Source organism: Anoplopoma fimbria, chromosome 19, assembly GCF_027596085.1.
Source record: "Anoplopoma fimbria isolate UVic2021 breed Golden Eagle Sablefish chromosome 19, Afim_UVic_2022, whole genome shotgun sequence".
NCBI classification, from domain to species: domain Eukaryota; kingdom Metazoa; phylum Chordata; class Actinopteri; order Perciformes; family Anoplopomatidae; genus Anoplopoma; species Anoplopoma fimbria.
Genome location: NC_072467.1, coordinates 5,233,139 through 5,251,985, shown reverse-complemented (window position 1 = coordinate 5,251,985; position 18,847 = coordinate 5,233,139). Strand labels below are relative to the sequence as shown.

Here is an 18,847-nt window from a genome sequence, read left to right as displayed (position 1 = left end):
CTTTTTCTTCAATCAAAGCATTTACATAAACGACGTGTGACGTGGCCGTGCGTCTGCATTCAACGCGCCTTATAAGGATGGGAACATTGCGCGGGAACAGGGGGCTCGGCCCCGGTTGCTATGGCACATTGGAGAGCGTCAGCAAAGGGGCGGGGCCTGTCGTTTTACTACGGAGCGGCAGATGGCCCGTCTGGAGGCCGACGGTTTTTAGGGGGCTCGGCGTCTAGAGCGGAGATGCGCTTTGTTGATTTGAATTGCGTGACAGCCGAGCACCAGATTAGTGGTGAATGAAGAGTGGGTGAAACATGGCCCCCAACCAGTGATCAGTTCAGGGCGAACAAACACCAGTCATCTGGCGGTGACATGACACTGCATCGGGTTGATAGCATATACTGGGATGTATAAGTAATACAATTTGGGAAAAATCTAAATCCAAATAAAAGTGTCTATTATGGGGGCTTGAATTATAAATTGATGGTCAAAATAAATAGAAGTAGCACTCCAATGCAATTCAATTCTGCAATAACAACTCTAATTACTCTACTCTTTTACTTTAGGGTTATTGAATTTAATTTGATTACACTGCACATATGCATTACATTACATTACAGTCATTTAGCTTTGAGTCATCCCTGTTTTGGTGTAGAGGCATCTGTTGGAAGTTGATCAAAGTTTTTTCATTTGGCACACTTTAAAAGTCAAATTATTTGTAAATATAGGATGCAATTAGTCCAATGTCATAAATGTACAGTGAACCTTTTTCCAATTGAAAATCGTTTTACTGCAGAATAATCTTATAACCTTTCAGACATCATAGATTTGAGGGAATAGCTTAAAAAAAAACACAATACCAAGTCAGTTATTTCAATATTAACTTTAATCTTTGACAACACAGTTCATAAATAACAATTCATTATTGCTTTCTCTAATCTGTTTTAAATGATTTAAATGATAATAGAGGCTTGGTCATTGTGGTTACATAGTGCTTGCAGGACAGTGAAGGAGACAGAATTTTCAAAATGTCCTTAACTATTAAATTAAATGTGACAACATAATACTGAGTTTTGTAGAAACTTCACTCTTTTCATTGTCTGCAGACAACTGAACAGTTTAGAAACAAACAGCATGACTATTATCCACATAATCAGTAAAGTGTGCCCATCGTGGAATCTACTGTTTTACACAGACACAAACAAGATGCCTTTATACTGAAAAATATGCCACTAATTCATTACACTATAATAACAAATGGGGGCAAATATACCAAAGGTCTAATTAAACAACATATTTACAATGAGAGAGGGGGAAAAAGCTTTCTGACAAAGTGACAAAGCCTGACACAATTAGGACACTGGTTTGGTTTCAGGGTTTCTCCAACAGAGGATTGCATGAGTACAACTCTTCAGTATGTGACCCCAAACTGAAGTAAACAATGATAAACAGGCAAGATGTTACACAGCATAACAAGAGCATAATAATATAACATTTTGTAACATATTATCGAGTGGGAACATTATCTATGTAGAGTATATTTACTTAGATATCCAATGAATTAAGTAAAGTCTTTTTTTATACAATAAGGCCTGAGTCCTGATATTTCAGATCACAACACACTTAGACACAAAACAAACAGATTTTGGCCATGCATGTGCTTAGTTTAAAGTTCAAGTGCAAGCAATACAGCAGTTGAAGGAGAGTTATAGTTGTCCTAGGGTCAGGTACATTTAATGGTGTGAGCTGTGGAAATATCTACTGTAAATATGGGATAATGAATTACTTTCTATTTCTCCTTGAGGAAACAGAATTTCACAGTGTAAACAAGCATGGAAACATCTGACTATTTCCTGAAGCAAATACAGTATATAAGACATTTACATCAATGAACAAGGCATTATGTTTGGAGCCTGGGCTGCCGATGCTTGTTCTGGTCCACTGTCTTTTTTTATGAAAAAGTCACATTTCCCAAGAGTCTGAATGTCCTTCCTTTCCCCACTGATCGGCAAGATGAATGTTTTAACCCATCTGCATTCCTGCAGTAGGTCACAGAGCTGGGGGTTGTCTGTTGGGGTCAGAGGTCAACTCCTTTGACCAGTGCAGTCTCCAGGGTAATGGTAAACTCATTGAGCGTGTGCAGGATGCGGGAGAGGGAATGTACAGCAGCTCGGTCCCGCAACAGAGCACGGTCCTCATATGTCCCCGCTGTCAGGGTACAGTCAGCCAGCAGGGGGAGCCAATGAGAGAGAAGCCGGTCCCTACCAAGAGGAACAGGTAAGTGGTCAATAATGGTCCCATAAGTGCCTGATGAAGTTATGGATTGGGTTGAAAGGTGAGTCAGCTGACTACAAGTCAGAACTAGCGCATTTACTTTATCTTGAAACAGCTTTCAACCACACAAAACAATGCTTTCAGTGTTCATTCAACGTCAGTCCACAGCACGACGAGACAAGATGTCACATCTTTAAAGTTACAAGCATTGAAAACACATATGTCTATATGTTCTTACTCTTTTATAGCGGTCAACTTTAATTGACCGAACATATGGAGAGAAATAGAAAAGGACAGAAAAACATGATCTTACTGGTCGAATAGACCCAAACCCAGTTGATGGTGCACAGCCACAGAGACCCCACCACCACCTTCTTCTCAGGATCATCTCCCGAAAAATTCTGATGTCTACAAATGTTATCAATTATGTGCTTTGACATTCTAGCTAACTATACCACTTAGCTTTGATTGAAACCAATCTATATTCATTCTTACTGTTGATGCAGAGACATTAGAAAGCAAAGATTTTTGTAAATCTGGTGACAGATGATGTCACAGTTATCTAATTGATATTCACCTTTTTCACATTAAAATAATTTGAAGCTAAATTACTTCAGTTTAGTTATTAAAAACAAAATGTTCTGTTTTATATTTTGAACTTTTATTAAATTCACACAGAGATTTGAATGACTTTTCTGCATCTCGTGTCCAACCCTTAGAAGACAAAGGCGGACACGTTCCCTACCTGTGCTGTATTTTATGTAAATGGTTACATTTAGTGTCAAGCTGCAGGATGCTTCCTTTGGGCCTCAGGAAGGAAACTATAGAACAATTGTCCATCACTATATAATGACCAGGATGCTTTAAAATCCCAGACCGCAGTGGGGAAAGTATTTTCAAACAGAATTTATTTTTTAAATATGGATTTAAATCGATGTTTTTCAACTTCAATTCAATTCATTACATACGTTTCAGTCCAATTATCAAGCTATTGTTGGATTACAAACAAAATTATGACCACTCACCTGATTCCAAAGCAGACAAACAGCTGGAACTTGCCCTCTTTTCCAATGTTTCGTGGCGAGGCATTGATGGCATTGACGTAGTGACACAGTAGGTCGCAAGGGGGACCCCTTGTCAGTGTTAACCCGTGCAGGTCACCCATCTGATCAGCTGTCTCCATGGAAAACACTGCCTTTTCTATGGGAAACAGTTGGTCATGCTGTCAGTTCATAACTTATTAATATACAGACAATAAGGGGAAATTAGGTTGTAGAAGAAAAACAATGGAGATAGAGGACGTACTGCTGGTTGTTAACAAAACACATCAATCATGCTTTCTTGCATGCAATTTGAGATGTGAAATTTTAGATTCATCACCACTAGATGGGGACATCAGCTAGAAGTAAAATATCACAGCACTCACCAACAAAGTCCCAAACAAACACATTCCTCTGGAAAAGACGGTTTGATTTGAGCCCGTGCAGGAGGAACTTCTCCAAGGAAAGCACCAGACCGCCTTCACCACACAACAAGACTGTCAGGTTTCCCCTCTGGGATGAGAGAAATGGGAGTTAATAGAGGCACTGTAAGCAAGAGGCTCATCTTTCAGCTTTAGTAATTTCCCACATATGACATTCAAAATCCTCCACAACAGAGAACAGATTGTTTATTTTCTAATCTAAAATGCTCTTCTTGCATTACCAAGGTGGAAGCAAACAGAATACGTGTAAATGCTTGAACATTAAAGCCTGTGCACTGAAGATGTTATTTTAATGAATTAACATCTTCTTCTTAACATCGCCCATTACAGAAAAACGATCCATCAAGTCTCTTCAGTGCTTTTAACTTGCTGTGGAGATGAGAGAGGCTAGTCTGATACACGAACAAAACAAATGAAGCCTGGGCCGGAGAAGCCGGGGTTATGAGCCATGTTGGAGATAGAAATAACACAAGCAGGAGGTTGACAGTATAGCACATCGCTGTATTACATGCTTTGCAGTAATCATTTTCACACCATTTTATCTTAGTGAGCCAACAGGTTTGATTTATATTGTTTTAACAATTTACAGTCACATACCTCTTGTTCAGGTTTGTGGAAGTGTTTAACCAGGTTATTTGCTGCCTCCCTCATGTCCTCTTGTACTTCAACAGACAGCATTCCTGACAATATAAATAAGAAAAGTTACAAATGGAAACATGAGGATGAATGATGACAGGCAATGGATGGAAGTGGACAGGAGCTTAAAAGAAAGGTGATCCAGGAGCAGAATCTGTTATTGTACCAACAAGTAGGTCAGCTATTGTACTAAAGAATGTGTTATTTGTCACTACGCACTGCTTCGGCCGCCAAGCGATCCCAGCACTGCCCGCACACTCTGAGAAGGGGAGGCTGGCTCCGGAGGCGTCCCTGTCCACCTTCCAGCATCCTCCTCTCCTCCAGGTGACACCAGCTGACCAATGAGAACTCTTTCCAGGCTGCCGTCGCCCACGCCTTTCCCCAGCCATCGGCCACAGGGGAACCTGAAAGGAGAGAAGACAGTGTTCCTTATCATCTAACTTCAAAACATTTCTTATACAAGTATTAGGTAAGAGCCATCTGTTCAAATCAGCTTGTGTTGCGTAGAGGGAGTGTATCGTTATTTTTTCTAAATAACTTTAAGTTTAGATAACTGACAACAATTTTCAAAGGTGATACTTGTATCTTTAGACTGATTTGCTCTACACTAGGTAGCAACTGGTATCAGTTCATGAACTTATGGTATAACTTGCAAAGATTCTCGTGGGAGTATTTAGGGAAGCTTAGACACCCAATATTTGACAGTCAGGATGATTCAGATGTCATTGTGTCTTTATCAACTGGGAGCTGTTGTCCACAAACACTCTCTAGTATAATTAACCACTAAAGACAGAAACGGTGCATATACCAGCGTCATATTGATCCTGGGATTTGCAATTCTCACACTCGCAACTCCACAGACAGACGTGATTTATGCAGAAGCAAATCAAGATTTACCATTTACCAAGGCACATTGGCTTAATTTAAGTCACATGACTAAAATTAAGAATTAATTGATGAGACCAGGGTCAAAGTAAGAAGCTTACTTATAGGTGTGTCCAGTGATCTCATTATACACCATCACACAGTCAATCAGACACTTGGCCAGCAAGCCAGAGTTCTCCTGTCCCAGCTGCAGCGTGCTCAGCCTGCCCAGGTTCTTGCACTGAAAAGAAAAGCAGAAACCACAGTAAGTGTATTTAAGCATTGCTCCTGTATTACATTACATTACATTACATTACAGTCATTTAGCAGACGCTTTTATCCAAAGCGACTTACAATCAGGAGTATATATATTACATATCATTCACCCATTCACACACTGATGACAGGCTACCATGCAAGGTGCCACCATCAGACTCTAACTAACATTCATGCAACATCCAGTCCACACCGATGGCAAGCCTTCGGGAGCAACTGTATGACATTAAATTGGCTTTACTGCTGCAGAGTGTACACAAACCTGGAAAAAAATCTCTTGTGTATTCTTCAGGATCTGTCTGACGCCTGAATCACCCAGTTCTCCCGACACACACACCCAAGGGTCAACCGTAGCCATTGCAATGCTCAGCTTCTTCATGGGTATTATAACAACACGGTATGGAATACCTGAAGAGACAAAAGAGACCAAGAGCAAAGCTTCATTCATTTATATCTCACAATACTCACAGTTAAAATGATTTTCACAGCTCGGGGGCAGTTTTAAAGTCTTTTGTTTGAGGTCTAAAGGGTCTGTGTGAAACCATGGGATACCAGGTGTAATTCAAGTATATAAGGTCAGTGGGAGGAGCACAAAGGCAACTTTTAGTGTTCTCGTAAGCTATAAAGCTGCCAGTAAATTCTAACATTTTGTTGTTAGAGTTTACAGGACTTACTGATGGAGGTGAAGACGCGTGTGAAGCAGAGGTAGTCCACAGTGTTGAGAGAGAGCAGGTGGAACAGAAACTGCTCCCTTTCTTCCTCACAGAGCAGGAATGCATGAGGTTTATACAGCTGCCTGTCAGGGGACAAGGAGCAGATACTTAATGTAAATGACATCCAAAAACACCAGCCTTGTGTCTACTGGTCATTAAAAGTCAATTATGAGTGAATTCTGACCTGAGCAGCTCCTGGTTTGTAAGTAGCTCTTTAAGGTTCTGGGACAGCATTTTCTTCTCCAATGCCAGGTGGATCCAGGCCCGAGCCTGACCCACCTCAGACAGACCCTCACTCATGGTCTGGATAAACCTGGAAAAACAACAGATAAGTGAAAAACAAGTTCTAATGCTCAGCTTTTTCTCATAACATTGCATCCAATGACGCTATATCAGTTATTTGAATGATTAAATGAAGCAGATTTTTTTTCATCTACATTCTTCATAAAACAAACCTTAAACACAGACGTGTCATACACAATTCCTCCCACAGAGAAGCACCACCCTTTCTAACACTAAAGTATGTTTGCTCTGGTTACCTCATATCCTGTATTAATGATCCTCTCAGGAGCGGAGTGCCAACCTCAAACTTTCTCTGGTCCGAACCGTTAGACCCTAAATAGAGAGCAAGTTATACACCAATGATAATCCAACTCTTAGCTCACTGATTGCAACAAGAAAAACAAATCAGTCAGGTTGTGCTCTGACCTGGAGACTCAGCTGGTGTCTCCGTCTTCACCCGGGACGCCTGGTAGTGAAGCAGATGGGACCAAAGAGCGGACTTCCCCTGTTCAGTATAAACACACAAGTCAATATTCAGCCAGTTCATACAATCACCTCTTTGTGTTAGTATGCGTGATGTGAATTTGTTTACGTGGGAACACACATATGTTCTTTTAGGTCATCTGAGCTGATAAGGCATGTTAAGTTATGTGTCTGACCTGTTTCAGCTGCAGACCATGGCCCCAGGTTCTCTCCAGTAGGTCACACAGACCGTGGATGAGTGTGTTCTCCTGCAGGCCTGTGATGTTGGCTTCTCCCTGACCCAGTTCCACGCTCTCCTTCCCCATCCTCTCCATCAACATCCGTTTGGTCTGAAAAGCAAGAGAGCTTTAACTTTGATAAAACATTTTAAGAAATCAGTGACAGCAGTGCCTCCAACACCTCGCAGATAGAGCTCTGACCTTCAGACGACACTCGCTCAGCAGCCCGTCGACAAACTCGCGGTGAGTCTGAGTGACAGCTTGAGGCGACGAATCAAGTAGCTTAGCCTGGCGGAGGTTCTTCTTCGCAAATGTGTGCTTCTGTTAAACAAACAAAAGGTGATATATCAGACTCAAGCTTCCTAAGGTCTGCGTGTGTGTGCGTGTGTGTGTGTGTGTGTGTGTGTGTGTGTGTGTGTGTGTGTGTGTGTGTGTGTGTGTGTGTATTTCAAAGTACCGGTCTCTGTTCATTGTCCACTCCTGAGTGTTCAGTCACAGTTGATCTCTTGAGGTCATTCCTGCGAGTTGCTGTGACACGACCAGACCACCTGTTCATCCAGGTTAGATAGCACAAATAAATTTAAAATTCCGAGTATATGGAGAGGTGTTTGTGTATTTAAAGTACATGTGTTGTGTAGGTAATAAGAATCCTTTCCTTGGTGTGGCAAGAGCAGGATTTAATAGCTATAGCTATTTAACTATTTATCCATTTTATTTGGCTATTTATCTCTACCGTTTGTAAATTCACAAAAAGATAAGCATCAAACCAATTAGTAATCCTATTTGGATGTTTATTTTCCACCTAAAATATGTGGATATACTAGTTAAATTATAAATATTATTTTCAAATCAAATATAATTTGTAGCCCCAGGGCTCAGGTTACAAGGGTTAATGGTTGGGAATCACCATTCTTATGTATTCTCACTGAATAACAGAAGAAAATAAAGGCTCACTTGTTGGTGTTTTGTCCTTGCGCAAGCACATCAGCCTGCAGCTTAGGGAAGTAGCCCGGCTGGTGACGACCCTGGCCGATCCTCATGTCCAGCAGGTGGGGGTGTATGGCTGTGTGGTCCGCCTTCAGCAGTCTGCGCTCGATGACCTGAGCTGTAGAGACAAACCCAGCAAAGGTTAGGATCCAACAGGGATATCTACTGTAGATGAGCCGTGACGAGTCACGGAAGTGACGATAAGTGGGATCATCTTGTATTCAAGCAGGTTAAGTGCTATGAAGTTTGTTTAGTTCCAAGTAAGACTGGAACTGTGGACAACAGCATGGAGTAATATGATGTAACAACAGCTCTGAAGCAGAGTCTGAATGTGAATAGTGACACAGCCAGATTGAGATGCAAGCAGTACATGTTCTGCAGAGGTTGGCAGGACTTCAAAGCAGAAGATTTGAAACAGTTTTCATGACACAAAGCCCTGTCCTCCGCTAATACTGCATAATGCTCATCCCCTACCGTATCCTTTAGTTCACCCCTCTCTAATTCCTTAACTCTACCCGTCTTTTCCCACTCAAATTATATCCCATCCCTTTTCCGTTTAAATTATTCATCAGATAATTAGATTTGATTTCCATTTAAGAAATCTTTACATCAGTTACTATTTGAATAGTTAAATGTTCTGGCGCACAAGGCATCTCAAGCAGAGTGCTTATTACAAATGAGAGAGAAGAAATGGTGGTTGCAGAAAGGATAGCAACATAATCAACATACAGTATAAGCCCGAACAGAAGGACAGATGGCAACAGATTTGCACTCTCCCTCTGGACAATCTGGCATCCACTTCAATCATCGTTCTGCTCCATCTACCAATTGGGGGTATAAACTACTTTTTCCCATACATACTTTTTAAATGCTGAAAAGAGACTACAGACACATCCAGATGTTATTCTTGGTTTGTCATAGGTTGTCAATAAAATGTACAGCTTCTTCAAATGACTGCATGTAATAATTTAGGTTACTTTTAAGTGCAACATCTATGGAAATGAAGCCGAGAACTATCAAGGCTTATCTGGTGACAAAGACAACTTATAGCAACATTGATCCATGATATACTAACAGTAACATTTGAGCCAGATTTCTGTTTTTGTTGCATATTTTCCCTTGTGGTCAATTATGCAGGAATACTGTATGTTTTTTTCTTCTTTTGTAAAAACATGTATGTCGTAGTGCTTTAATTAATCCTCTTTTGTTAAAGAACACTATCACAGTACCTGATTCAAACACTGTGGTGCATTTCCTGTAGCGACAGTTACGGGAGTCCTCTTCATCTGTGTCGTACAGTCGTTCTCTCTCCAGACGGCTGTCAAACAGCTGCTGCAGTGGATCTCTATCGGCCCAGCGAGATATCACCTTTCCATCCACAAAGGAAGAAAACATGGATGTCTCCAGAAACCGGGACAAGAAGTGCAAGTGGGTCGCAGGCTGAACTGAGAGGAAGGAACCCTAAAAAACATTGACAAGCACAAACACAACAAGGACAGGTATGTATAATGTTTCTGTCACAAAGTATTTCAAAAACACAATAAGATATCTTTATATATGTGGAAATAATTGGCATCAACACAGTAGTGTCATTTGATCTATCAATAAAACTTTGTGCATTTACATCTACTGAAGTACCTTATCAAAGCTGAACACCCCCTCTCGGTTGCTCAACCAGGAGTCCAAATCAAGAGCGCTGTGGATGACAAACTCCTCATACCGGCCAAACATGGCAGCAAAACGTCCAGCAAACACCTCCCTCAGCTGAATGTTCAGCTTTGCAGCCTTCAACTCTTCCTCCTCCTCCTCAAACACGTGTCCCAGCGTCTTCCCTCCATCGGACGTCTTTTCTCCTCCGCACCTCCGCGCCAGAGCCTGCAGCCTCTCCAGCACCTCCAGCTCCTCGCCTCCGAGGTTCCCGTTCCTTCTGTCCTCCATCAGATCCTCCAGCACCAGGCTACTCAGGCGAGGGGAGGCGGTGGCAGGCGTGGTGACCACACCGCCCTGTGGAGGGAGCCCGAAACGCAGCAGTACCTCACTCAGCTCCTGGATTAACTCGGTCTGGTCTGGAAACACGGGGAGGTCCTCGGGGGCCTCGACACAGCGGTTGTCAATGTCCACAAAGCACAGGTTTGCCTTTAAAGCAGAAAGAGAGAAAAAAGAAAGTTGGAATTATAAAAAAAAAAAAACACTTTTCAACTGGCTACTCCATCAGATAATCATAACAGGTTTAACCAATCACAATGCAGTGGCTGAGCTTTAACATCCAATTAAGATCAGATATGAAGATTTGCTTTCCGTTAATAGAATCTTGGCATTTTACCGCGATAAGCCCTCAGAGGATATTAGCATGTGAAGGATTATCTAATGATTACTGTTATCACTGCAACAGAGGGAAATGTGGAAACCTTCAGTATCAGGCTTTGACACTGGCAAACAAATACAGAAATACATGCCAAACTGTGCCCATGAAGCTGCTTATCAATGAAGTCCAGAACTTTGTGAGAAAGATAGGCACTGATTTAAAATACTGCTTCTGTAAGCAGCAGTGGAGCTCCGTGCAGTCAGCAGCAACCCGACCTTCAACAGTGACCTCAGGCAGTCAGTTTACAGCCTCAGGGGAAGTTGATGTACTGTAGAGTGGACACATACAGACATCCTCTTACTCTGTGCAGCTTCATGAACCTAGGTGATGTCTTCACTTCTTAATAATGTTTTGTCATCTTCCCTTACGTTCGGTTGCATTCAGGTTTTTTCTGCGTATAAATATTAAAGACGACAATATTAGTGTAGGTTTTATTTGACCATGTGAGTCAAACTGTGCCCTTGTCAAATTGTGAAAAGAAGGAAAAACAAAATCCAACCAAATCCTACATGTGTGGTTAAAATATTCACACTTCCTTGTTCATTTCCACCCATACATCAAATTTCAAAACTAAAAGAAATAAGTGGAGATCCCCAATTGTCATTAATTATTCAGCGGGTCCCATTATTCTGGATCTCTCATGCTCTGCGTTTTTGCTTTCATCAACCCCCCCAGGCTGTCTTCCAACTGCCTCCTTTCTGGGGCAGAGCGACTTCAAAGAGGCTTCAGTGAGATATTCATGCAGCATAAAGTGATCTCAGAGAGGATTTGTGGGGGGGGGCACTCTTAGTAAGTGCATTGTCGTTTACTGAAATGTCTGCTTCCTGAAATCCTGACTGTCATGTTCACAAAGGAAACTAAAGATGAAGATTCAGTTGTGTACCTCGTGTGGCAGGTGGAGGGAGGATCGCTGAGCTCCGTCTCTGCGCTTGATACCCATCAGGAATGGCACAGGAGCATCTAAGAGGTGATGTAGAGGTGCTGAAACAATGGGCAGGTAGATGTGTTGCCACTGGAATGGGAATAGCAAGGTGGAGATGCCCTCTGCTACTGTCATCAAACGCTGGTAGTCTGAGGAGATGAGAAAGACGAGAGACAGAGAGACAGAAAGAAAGAGAGAGATGGGGCATTAGCATGAAGAAATCACCTATAAGTCCAAAGGAAGGACCGATTTTCAAGTGCATCCCCTTTAACCGTCTTTTAATTAAGCCGTTTACGTGACTTGCTCATAAAACTACTTAATTCATATTCATGTTTACATGCCACAGAGCACAGCCCAATTAACGACCAAGGATGTTCCACATTCATTAGTTAGTTACAATGTCAGTATTTAACCTCAAACCAATCTGCCATGTTGTTACCAGAGACTGTGGCTGGTAATGTAGGATACATGTGATGTAGTGTAAATTGTGAAAAAATAGATATTTTGTTTCATTTTGTGCCATGTCCTGTACTTTTGACCATTTTCATTAGTTTTACATTTAGATGTTATATATATATGTGATGCTAGTAACGGTCTTGTTATGAGTAAAAACAGCTGCTTTGCTATGGGTGTTGCTAAATACTGCAAAACATTTATTAAGGCACAGTGTTTTAAAACTGATCTGCTTAATGACACTAATAATGTCTTTGACTTTACTATGACCTTATTTGCACTGAGGTAATCAGGAAATGTTGGCAATATGCTTACCTTGAGAGCAAAGCAGGACTTGTGTCTCCAGAAGTGTGCAGGTAAGTAGTTGAACCATATTGTCCACACCAAGCAGCGAGAACGCCTCCCCAAGAGGAAACTCCCCCAGAGGAAGCTCCCCCGGCCCGGGCCGCTGGCACACGATGGGTCCCTGCACCCCGTGGAACCTCAGGGACCTGCCAGGAGGAGGCAGGGGCACCTCGTACAGGATGTTATGGATGTAGCTCTCTATAGGGAGGGGTGGGGCTGTGTGAGACGTCACAGCCTGGTGCAGCTGAGACAGAAACTCTCGAGCAGCTTGAAGGAAGGGGAGCGGCGTGAGGAGGCAGAGGGCTTTGGACACGTACAGAGTGTCGCGAGCCGGGTCGAAGGAGCCCGCACAGCCGAGGCAAGCAGAAACCAGAGAGTCAGCGTCCGACTCGTCCAAGCTGCTCACTAACGAGTCCATGCTGGAGGTGGAGGGCGAGGAGGCAGATGAAGACGAGGAGGAAGGAGAGGAGGCCGATGAAGCTGAATGGTGCTCCACGTGGTGCATCTGACAGAGAGTCTGCATAGCAGTGATGATCTGAGCGCTGGTCACCTCCTCGTAGAAGGTGTGGACGAAGCCGTAGGATCGTGTACCGTCGTCAAAAGACATCGTGAATGAGTGAAACTGGGGATCCATCCTGTCTGCACGCGTACGGAAGGAGAGACCCCTCGGCATACAGAGCTGAGGATACAACAGAGAAGAAAACATAAAAAGAGGGGTTAAGAACAAAGTGGCAAATGAAGCCGTTAATAATGACGTCAATAACTGACACTATCTTTACGATTTTCTAAACTATACACTTGCTTCTTTGTATTTGTAACTGAAGCCCATCTGCAACGATTTAAACATAAAATCCATTATAGAATATGGCACTCAGAACAAGTGTGCTGTAATTTAACTAGTGAACATTGAGGAGGCTGTACAAGAAGAGACAGATATCTGAAGAAAGATTAAGCTTGTGGCCAGCAAAAAAGTTATTGATTCTATCTTCTTAGAATTAAAAGGAAATATGTGAGAAATTAAACAAAAGTGTATACATTTCATTGAAACAAGTAACTTCATTGTTAAACATGTCTGAGTATTTGTTCTGTTGTATTTGTGCTACTGGTGCATGCAGGTGTTTACGGGTCTGAAAACCCAATAAAGTTACATGAAAAATGTTGAATAAGACCACATATTTTACTGATCCCATAAACGGATAACACAAAACCCTGTGGTGTTTACTGGCAGACTTCTTTTGGGGATTATGCTTCCATCAACTTGACCTTCTTTTCAACAAAAAACAATTTAAAAAAAAAAAGAGTATATTCTAAATCAAGCAGTGAACAAGCAAAGATAAATGACTCCTACTACACTTTTTGTCCAAGTTGTTTTTGTTATCCTCTTCCTCTTTTGTCATTTGTGACGAGCAAAAGCACACAAACGAGCACATCTTGTCCTTCCATTTCAATGTTGTGAGAGAAAGAAGAAGAGCGTTTATGTCAAAGGTCTCACCATGTTGATGGCATCTTTATTGAAAGGGTTTCTGTCTGTGCTTTCAGGGTAGTGCACCAGAACCTTGGACTTGAACGATCGTCGGATGGGGCTTTGCTCAAATCCCTCACCTGAAAGACAAACAGACGCAGAGAAAAAGCGAGTTACTGCAATATCATGTTAGTACAGAGTGGACTTTGACCTTCGGCTCTGCTGAGACAGACTTCATTTCACGATGTGAAGGACAGAACAGAGGACATCACAAAATGACAGCAGTTTTGATTTATGGTAACGCTCTGACAGGACGACCTAATCTGACACGGGCTGAAAAACAAAAACAAAGTTCATCTGTTGTTGACAGCAAGGTCCATTCTGCAGCAAAGAGGAAAAGCCCTTCCAAGAGTTATGTAATTCATCTCATTACCATAGCGACAGACTGGAAAAGCGGTACAACACCCTTATCCCTGACACTCTGCAGGAGGAAACTCTTAAAGCTTGGAAAGAGTGCACGAGATAAAAATATGCTGCTTTTTATACATCAAGAGCGCTCAGGCTCAGAATAAAGGAAGAGAGATATTTATATAACATCTACATGCACATGAAAGGATTGAAATTGCTGTGCACGCAAGAAAACTCAGTGCACAGATTTAGTGCATTGCCCTCTCCGGCTCAAGTTTCTCATCTCTACAAGCTCCTAGTTCAAGTTACATAGAGAGCGCTGTCTGTGTGAGCATGAGCAGAGGAAGAGGAGCTGCTGAAGATAGAAATAAAGTGTATATGTGTGTGTGTGTGTGTGTGTGTGTGTGTGTGTGTGTGTGTGTGTGTGTGTGTGTGTGTGTGTGTGTGTGTGTGTGTGTGTGTGTGTGTGTGTGTGTAATGGACTGACAGTAGTCAATGGTGTACTTTCATTATTCATACACTTTCTGAGGGGGATGCCCTTGAACAGTACTCTTCTCTGTTTTCCCCATTTCACTAATCCACCATGAATTCTCAGAGCGCATGTTCAGCTTCAACCGACATCACTGCGTAACAAGAACGAAAAAAACAACTGCATTTGGCAAACTAACTAGTCTTCTCTTTCAAATTTGACACACTCATTCAGCATTCAGGAATATCCTGGAGCTCACCTGCCTACGAGATGACGCACAGCTCCCCAAGAGAGGAAACTGCGCCACAGGCTGAGTGAGGCAAGAGCACCACTTCAAGTTAAACTGAGTCAGACTGGTAGGCTGGAGACAGAAGCTAATGGATCACAGTGATGAGAGGGGGAGTCAATGTTCTTTGCTAAGGATACAAATTGGTGTCGGCGCTGAGAGGCAGAACTGAGCGCCCAGTTGCCATGGCAGCACTTTTCGCTGTGGCCTCGAAGTTGGCCATGAAGACAAAGCCCGTCGGCGGTTTACGTCACCCCGAGTTTCATCAGCTGACCCAATTAAGACCCAGACTCCTCCTGATATGGGCTCCCACCAAAGAGGTTGTACTGACCACATTCATGAGGGAAGAGGGAGGTTTGTTTTAGTGTTTGGATGAAAGCTTAAATGTCTGTTTCACTTGTCTGTAATTAACATGTTTAGTCCTCTTACCACATTAACACACGCACAAACACAGTTTTACATAAACCACGTATGAGCTCATGATTGTATAATACTTTATATCATCAAACGGGCTTCAACAAATGATTATTTTCATAATCATTTAATCTGACGATTATTTTCTCTGTTAATCATTTTGTCCAAAAAATGTCAAAAAATAGTGACAAATGTCTATCATAATTAACTGAAACCCAAAGTGACATCTTAACAGTTCCTGTTTTGTCTGACCAACAGTCCAAAAGCCTAAATGTATTGAATTTTCCGTCACATACAGAAATTAAAAAAAGAAATAACAATAAATCAGCAGATCCACACAATTGAGATGCTGAAACTAGTTCATTTTCAGCATTTCTGGTTTAAAACTAGTCTAGTGACTCATGGATTAATCACCTTGTAGTATCAGCTTCACTACCACTATAAAATCAATATTATAAATCTTTGTCCCCGAATGGTGCCCCTTCCCTAAAACAGGCACACTTCATCAGAGGTGATTGAATGGCCATAGACATCTGTCATATTCACCAGCTGAGTTACCCCCACCTTCCCATTTATCACATCATCACGTGAGTAGATGAGGTAAGATATAAAAAGTGGAAAGACATTAGATGAAAGCAAATGTCAGCTAGCACTGACGGATGAGGAGTTATTCCGTTTTGGCTCAAACTGTTTCAATCACTTTTTCTTTGCATTACAAATTTGTCCGTCCACTGAAGGCTGAATCATGTGACAAAATAAGAAAGACTTATTTCTCTCTTTATCTCCGCCAAAGACACCGACGTGGTGCTGGGCTTGTATGCTTCAAATAAAGGATAAAAGTAAATATTGAGTGCCTAAAAATAAAATAACTCAGGCTGGAAGTTCTGCCTACAATAAGACTAGTACAAAACATGTACATCTCTTCGCAAAGAGTTCAACATTATAATGCAGCTCTCAGATGCTCGGTCAGGGAGTTCTCGCCCTCCAGTGATGTCATACCCCTGTGACAGTCGGGTGCTAAAGCCTCGGCCATCCAGCGACTGGCAACGTCACGTGAAATTTGATTAGGCTGCAGGAAACACAGTGGCATCCATTGAGAAGCCAACAAGGGCAGATTGTGTCTCGGTAGGCATTCTCTAAAGACACATACACAAAAAGAGATACTGTATTACCTCATACATCCAAACTCTTGTGCAGATGATCGAATAAACATCTCCTGCTTTTGGCTGCAGCTTACAGAATATGGATGTTAAATCAAGCACAGAGACAGAAATCCCCTTGAAAAAAGCGAGCAGAGCCCCCATGCTGCAGTGGGTCTGAGATGACCCGCTGTTACATAAGCAGATTGGTGGAGCTCAGAGATACTCGCCACAGGGAGCCAGATATCAAAGCACCCGATGGTTAGTTAGAGCAGTAATTAAGTCTGCAGCAGAGCCATGTGTTCCAACGTGAACAGAGCTCATCCTAAAACATACAGTTGTGTTATTAAAAAGGACATTTGGCTGAATGAGAAAGGCATGTCATGGTTACAGCTGAAGAGCTGCTCCATGTGAGCCAATTTCTGCCACGAAAGAAAAAGAACGGGAGAATACAGGGTGTGACTATTGTTTGCAATCCTGGAAGTGACGTTCAATGTGTTGGTACACCTGCACCGTTTTACACACACACACACACACACACACACACACACACACACACACACACACACACACACACACACACACACACACACACACACACACACACACACAGCTTCTGTGTGAATCTGTCCTCAGTGTGGGAGAAAGCAACGCCACTTGATGTCTCTATTTCTAACAACCAGCAGCTGAGAAGCTTTCCACCTCAAATGCACCATCACAACCACCACTGCGGCTGTCATCGCCGTGGCAACCCCCCACATCCACCTACATCGCAGCATCCAATTTCTCCCACCTTTGTGTTTAGTGAGAAAAGGACCTGTTTTGCTTTAAACAAAAAAGACCATCTCTGTTTAAGAGCATAAAGAACTGAACAGACGAACCAGCCATGACTGCTTTTACATCTGTATATCTCTTTCTATTTATATCTGGGAGCTCATTCTCACACACAGTCCTCCTGTGTTATCCATGAACCACTGCCTGGATGCTCCATCTGTGCTCCAGTATTAAAAGGGCAGGAAAGGATGCTGTTTTCCTCTCTCTTTCCAACCCTTTCTCTGCTATATTCCTCATCCCGGTGTAGCAGTGGATGACTTGCAGAAAACAACAACGCTATATTCGCATTTGACACACAGTGATGCTATAAAATATAAACAAAACACACTAAACAGGACCATAATATGTTTCCCCCAAGCAGAGACAATACAAAAGGGTGATACTATGGGGTGATGGAGTATATTTGCCCTTTTCAATTCTTGCTTTATATTAATTCAAGGTAAAAAAAAAAAAAAAAAAAAAAAAAAAAAGATAATTATCTTGAATTTGTGTTTTTTGTTATTCTGCATTGTAAACTGCTCAAAAATATTCCTTTTTAAACCATGTGTTTAATAATACAAAAATCCTGCCCCCCAAAAAAATGTATTAGCAAAATTCTGATGGAATTTATTTGAAATAAAAATTGGCCTAAATAAAGGCTCCTCTACAGAGGCTACACGCAGATACTATGTTATCAACAACGCTTTGTGAGGAAGAGGAATGTGGCGTCCAATCAAACCCTATTCCAATGGCTGTCACCCCCCCCACACACACTCAAACAGGCCTATATGAAATGCTGAAGGTGTTACATGAAGCATGACATGTCCTCGGGTGTGCTTGGCTCGTGTTTCTGGACCGTCTACCTGCTCCATCGTCCGGCTCCAGGCCCGTCTCCGTGTCCACTCCACACACAACAAAATAGTGGGCGAAGCGGCAAGAAGCCGATCCGGTGGCCGCTGCGGTGCCGTTCATCCTCGACGCGTTCATGGTGTGAGAGCTCCCGTTTGTCTTCTGATCAACGTTGTGGATGGTTCATAGCTGACGCGGCTGATCCCCGAAATGTGTTTGCACCCCCGTCGTCCTTCCTGTCCCTGATCCGAGCGCTGTGCTCTCTGTGACTCTGATGGAGCTCAGCGGGATCCAGCGCTGGTCATCTCGCTGTGTTCAGAGGGGGAGGAGGAGGAGGATGTACGTGGGCCTGTGGGAGAGAGAGAGAGAGAGAGAGAGAGAGGGGGGAGACAAAGACCGGAACGCATCACCGTCAGTGTTAAATCAGCCTCATTTTAAAGGGTGTTGTCCAGATCCATCATCCACGCCCACGGCACAAAAATCAGGAATTGTCAAAGGGATTTAGTTACATTTTAATATCCCAGTTTAACCAGAAATGCAATATTAAATCCCATAGATCTTTACATTTTTTATATTCAAACGTTATTAAAACATTAAATGAAAGCTAATTAAAACGTTAAATAGCATATATGTTTTTATTTATTCTTGATAGATATAAGTGGGCCTACAAGGTTTTACACATGAAGGTCAGTTTACTGCATGTGTGCAAACGGTT

The 18,847-nt window shown here is 42.3% G+C and overlaps 1 protein-coding gene across 1 annotated transcript; it reads right to left on the bottom strand.

Annotated features, from left to right (window-relative positions):
- Window positions 1-2,055: 2,055 nt before the first annotated feature.
- Window positions 2,056-18,459, bottom strand: LOC129108895 (DENN domain-containing protein 5B-like). Its single transcript, XM_054620819.1, has 21 exons — window positions 18,147-18,459; window positions 13,785-13,894; window positions 12,263-12,971; window positions 11,456-11,643; window positions 9,846-10,343; window positions 9,437-9,668; window positions 8,175-8,325; window positions 7,678-7,768; window positions 7,422-7,541; window positions 7,179-7,331; window positions 6,946-7,024; window positions 6,777-6,852; window positions 6,422-6,550; window positions 6,199-6,320; window positions 5,787-5,932; window positions 5,371-5,489; window positions 4,604-4,788; window positions 4,346-4,428; window positions 3,692-3,818; window positions 3,291-3,465; window positions 2,056-2,252 (listed from the first exon to the last, which is right to left on the bottom strand). Exons 1-21 carry the CDS (start codon window positions 18,268-18,270, stop codon window positions 2,069-2,071), a joined length of 3,801 nt encoding a protein of 1,266 aa, XP_054476794.1. The 5' UTR covers window positions 18,271-18,459; the 3' UTR covers window positions 2,056-2,068.
- Between the last annotated feature and the right edge of the window lie 388 nt (window positions 18,460-18,847).

Bases quoted from the DNA above. Each gene is read 5' to 3' on its own strand.
- LOC129108895 (XM_054620819.1), bottom strand. From the start codon at position 18,270: ATGAACGCGTCGAGGATGAACGGCACCGCAGCGGCCACCGGATCGGCT. The intron at 11,644-12,262 runs GTAAGCATATTG...TCATCTCCTCAG, and splicing joins AGTCCTGCTTTGCTCTCAAG to ACTACCAGCGTTTGATGACA. The intron at 5,933-6,198 runs GTAAGTCCTGTA...TTGTCTCTTCAG, and splicing joins ACGCGTCTTCACCTCCATCA to GTATTCCATACCGTGTTGTT.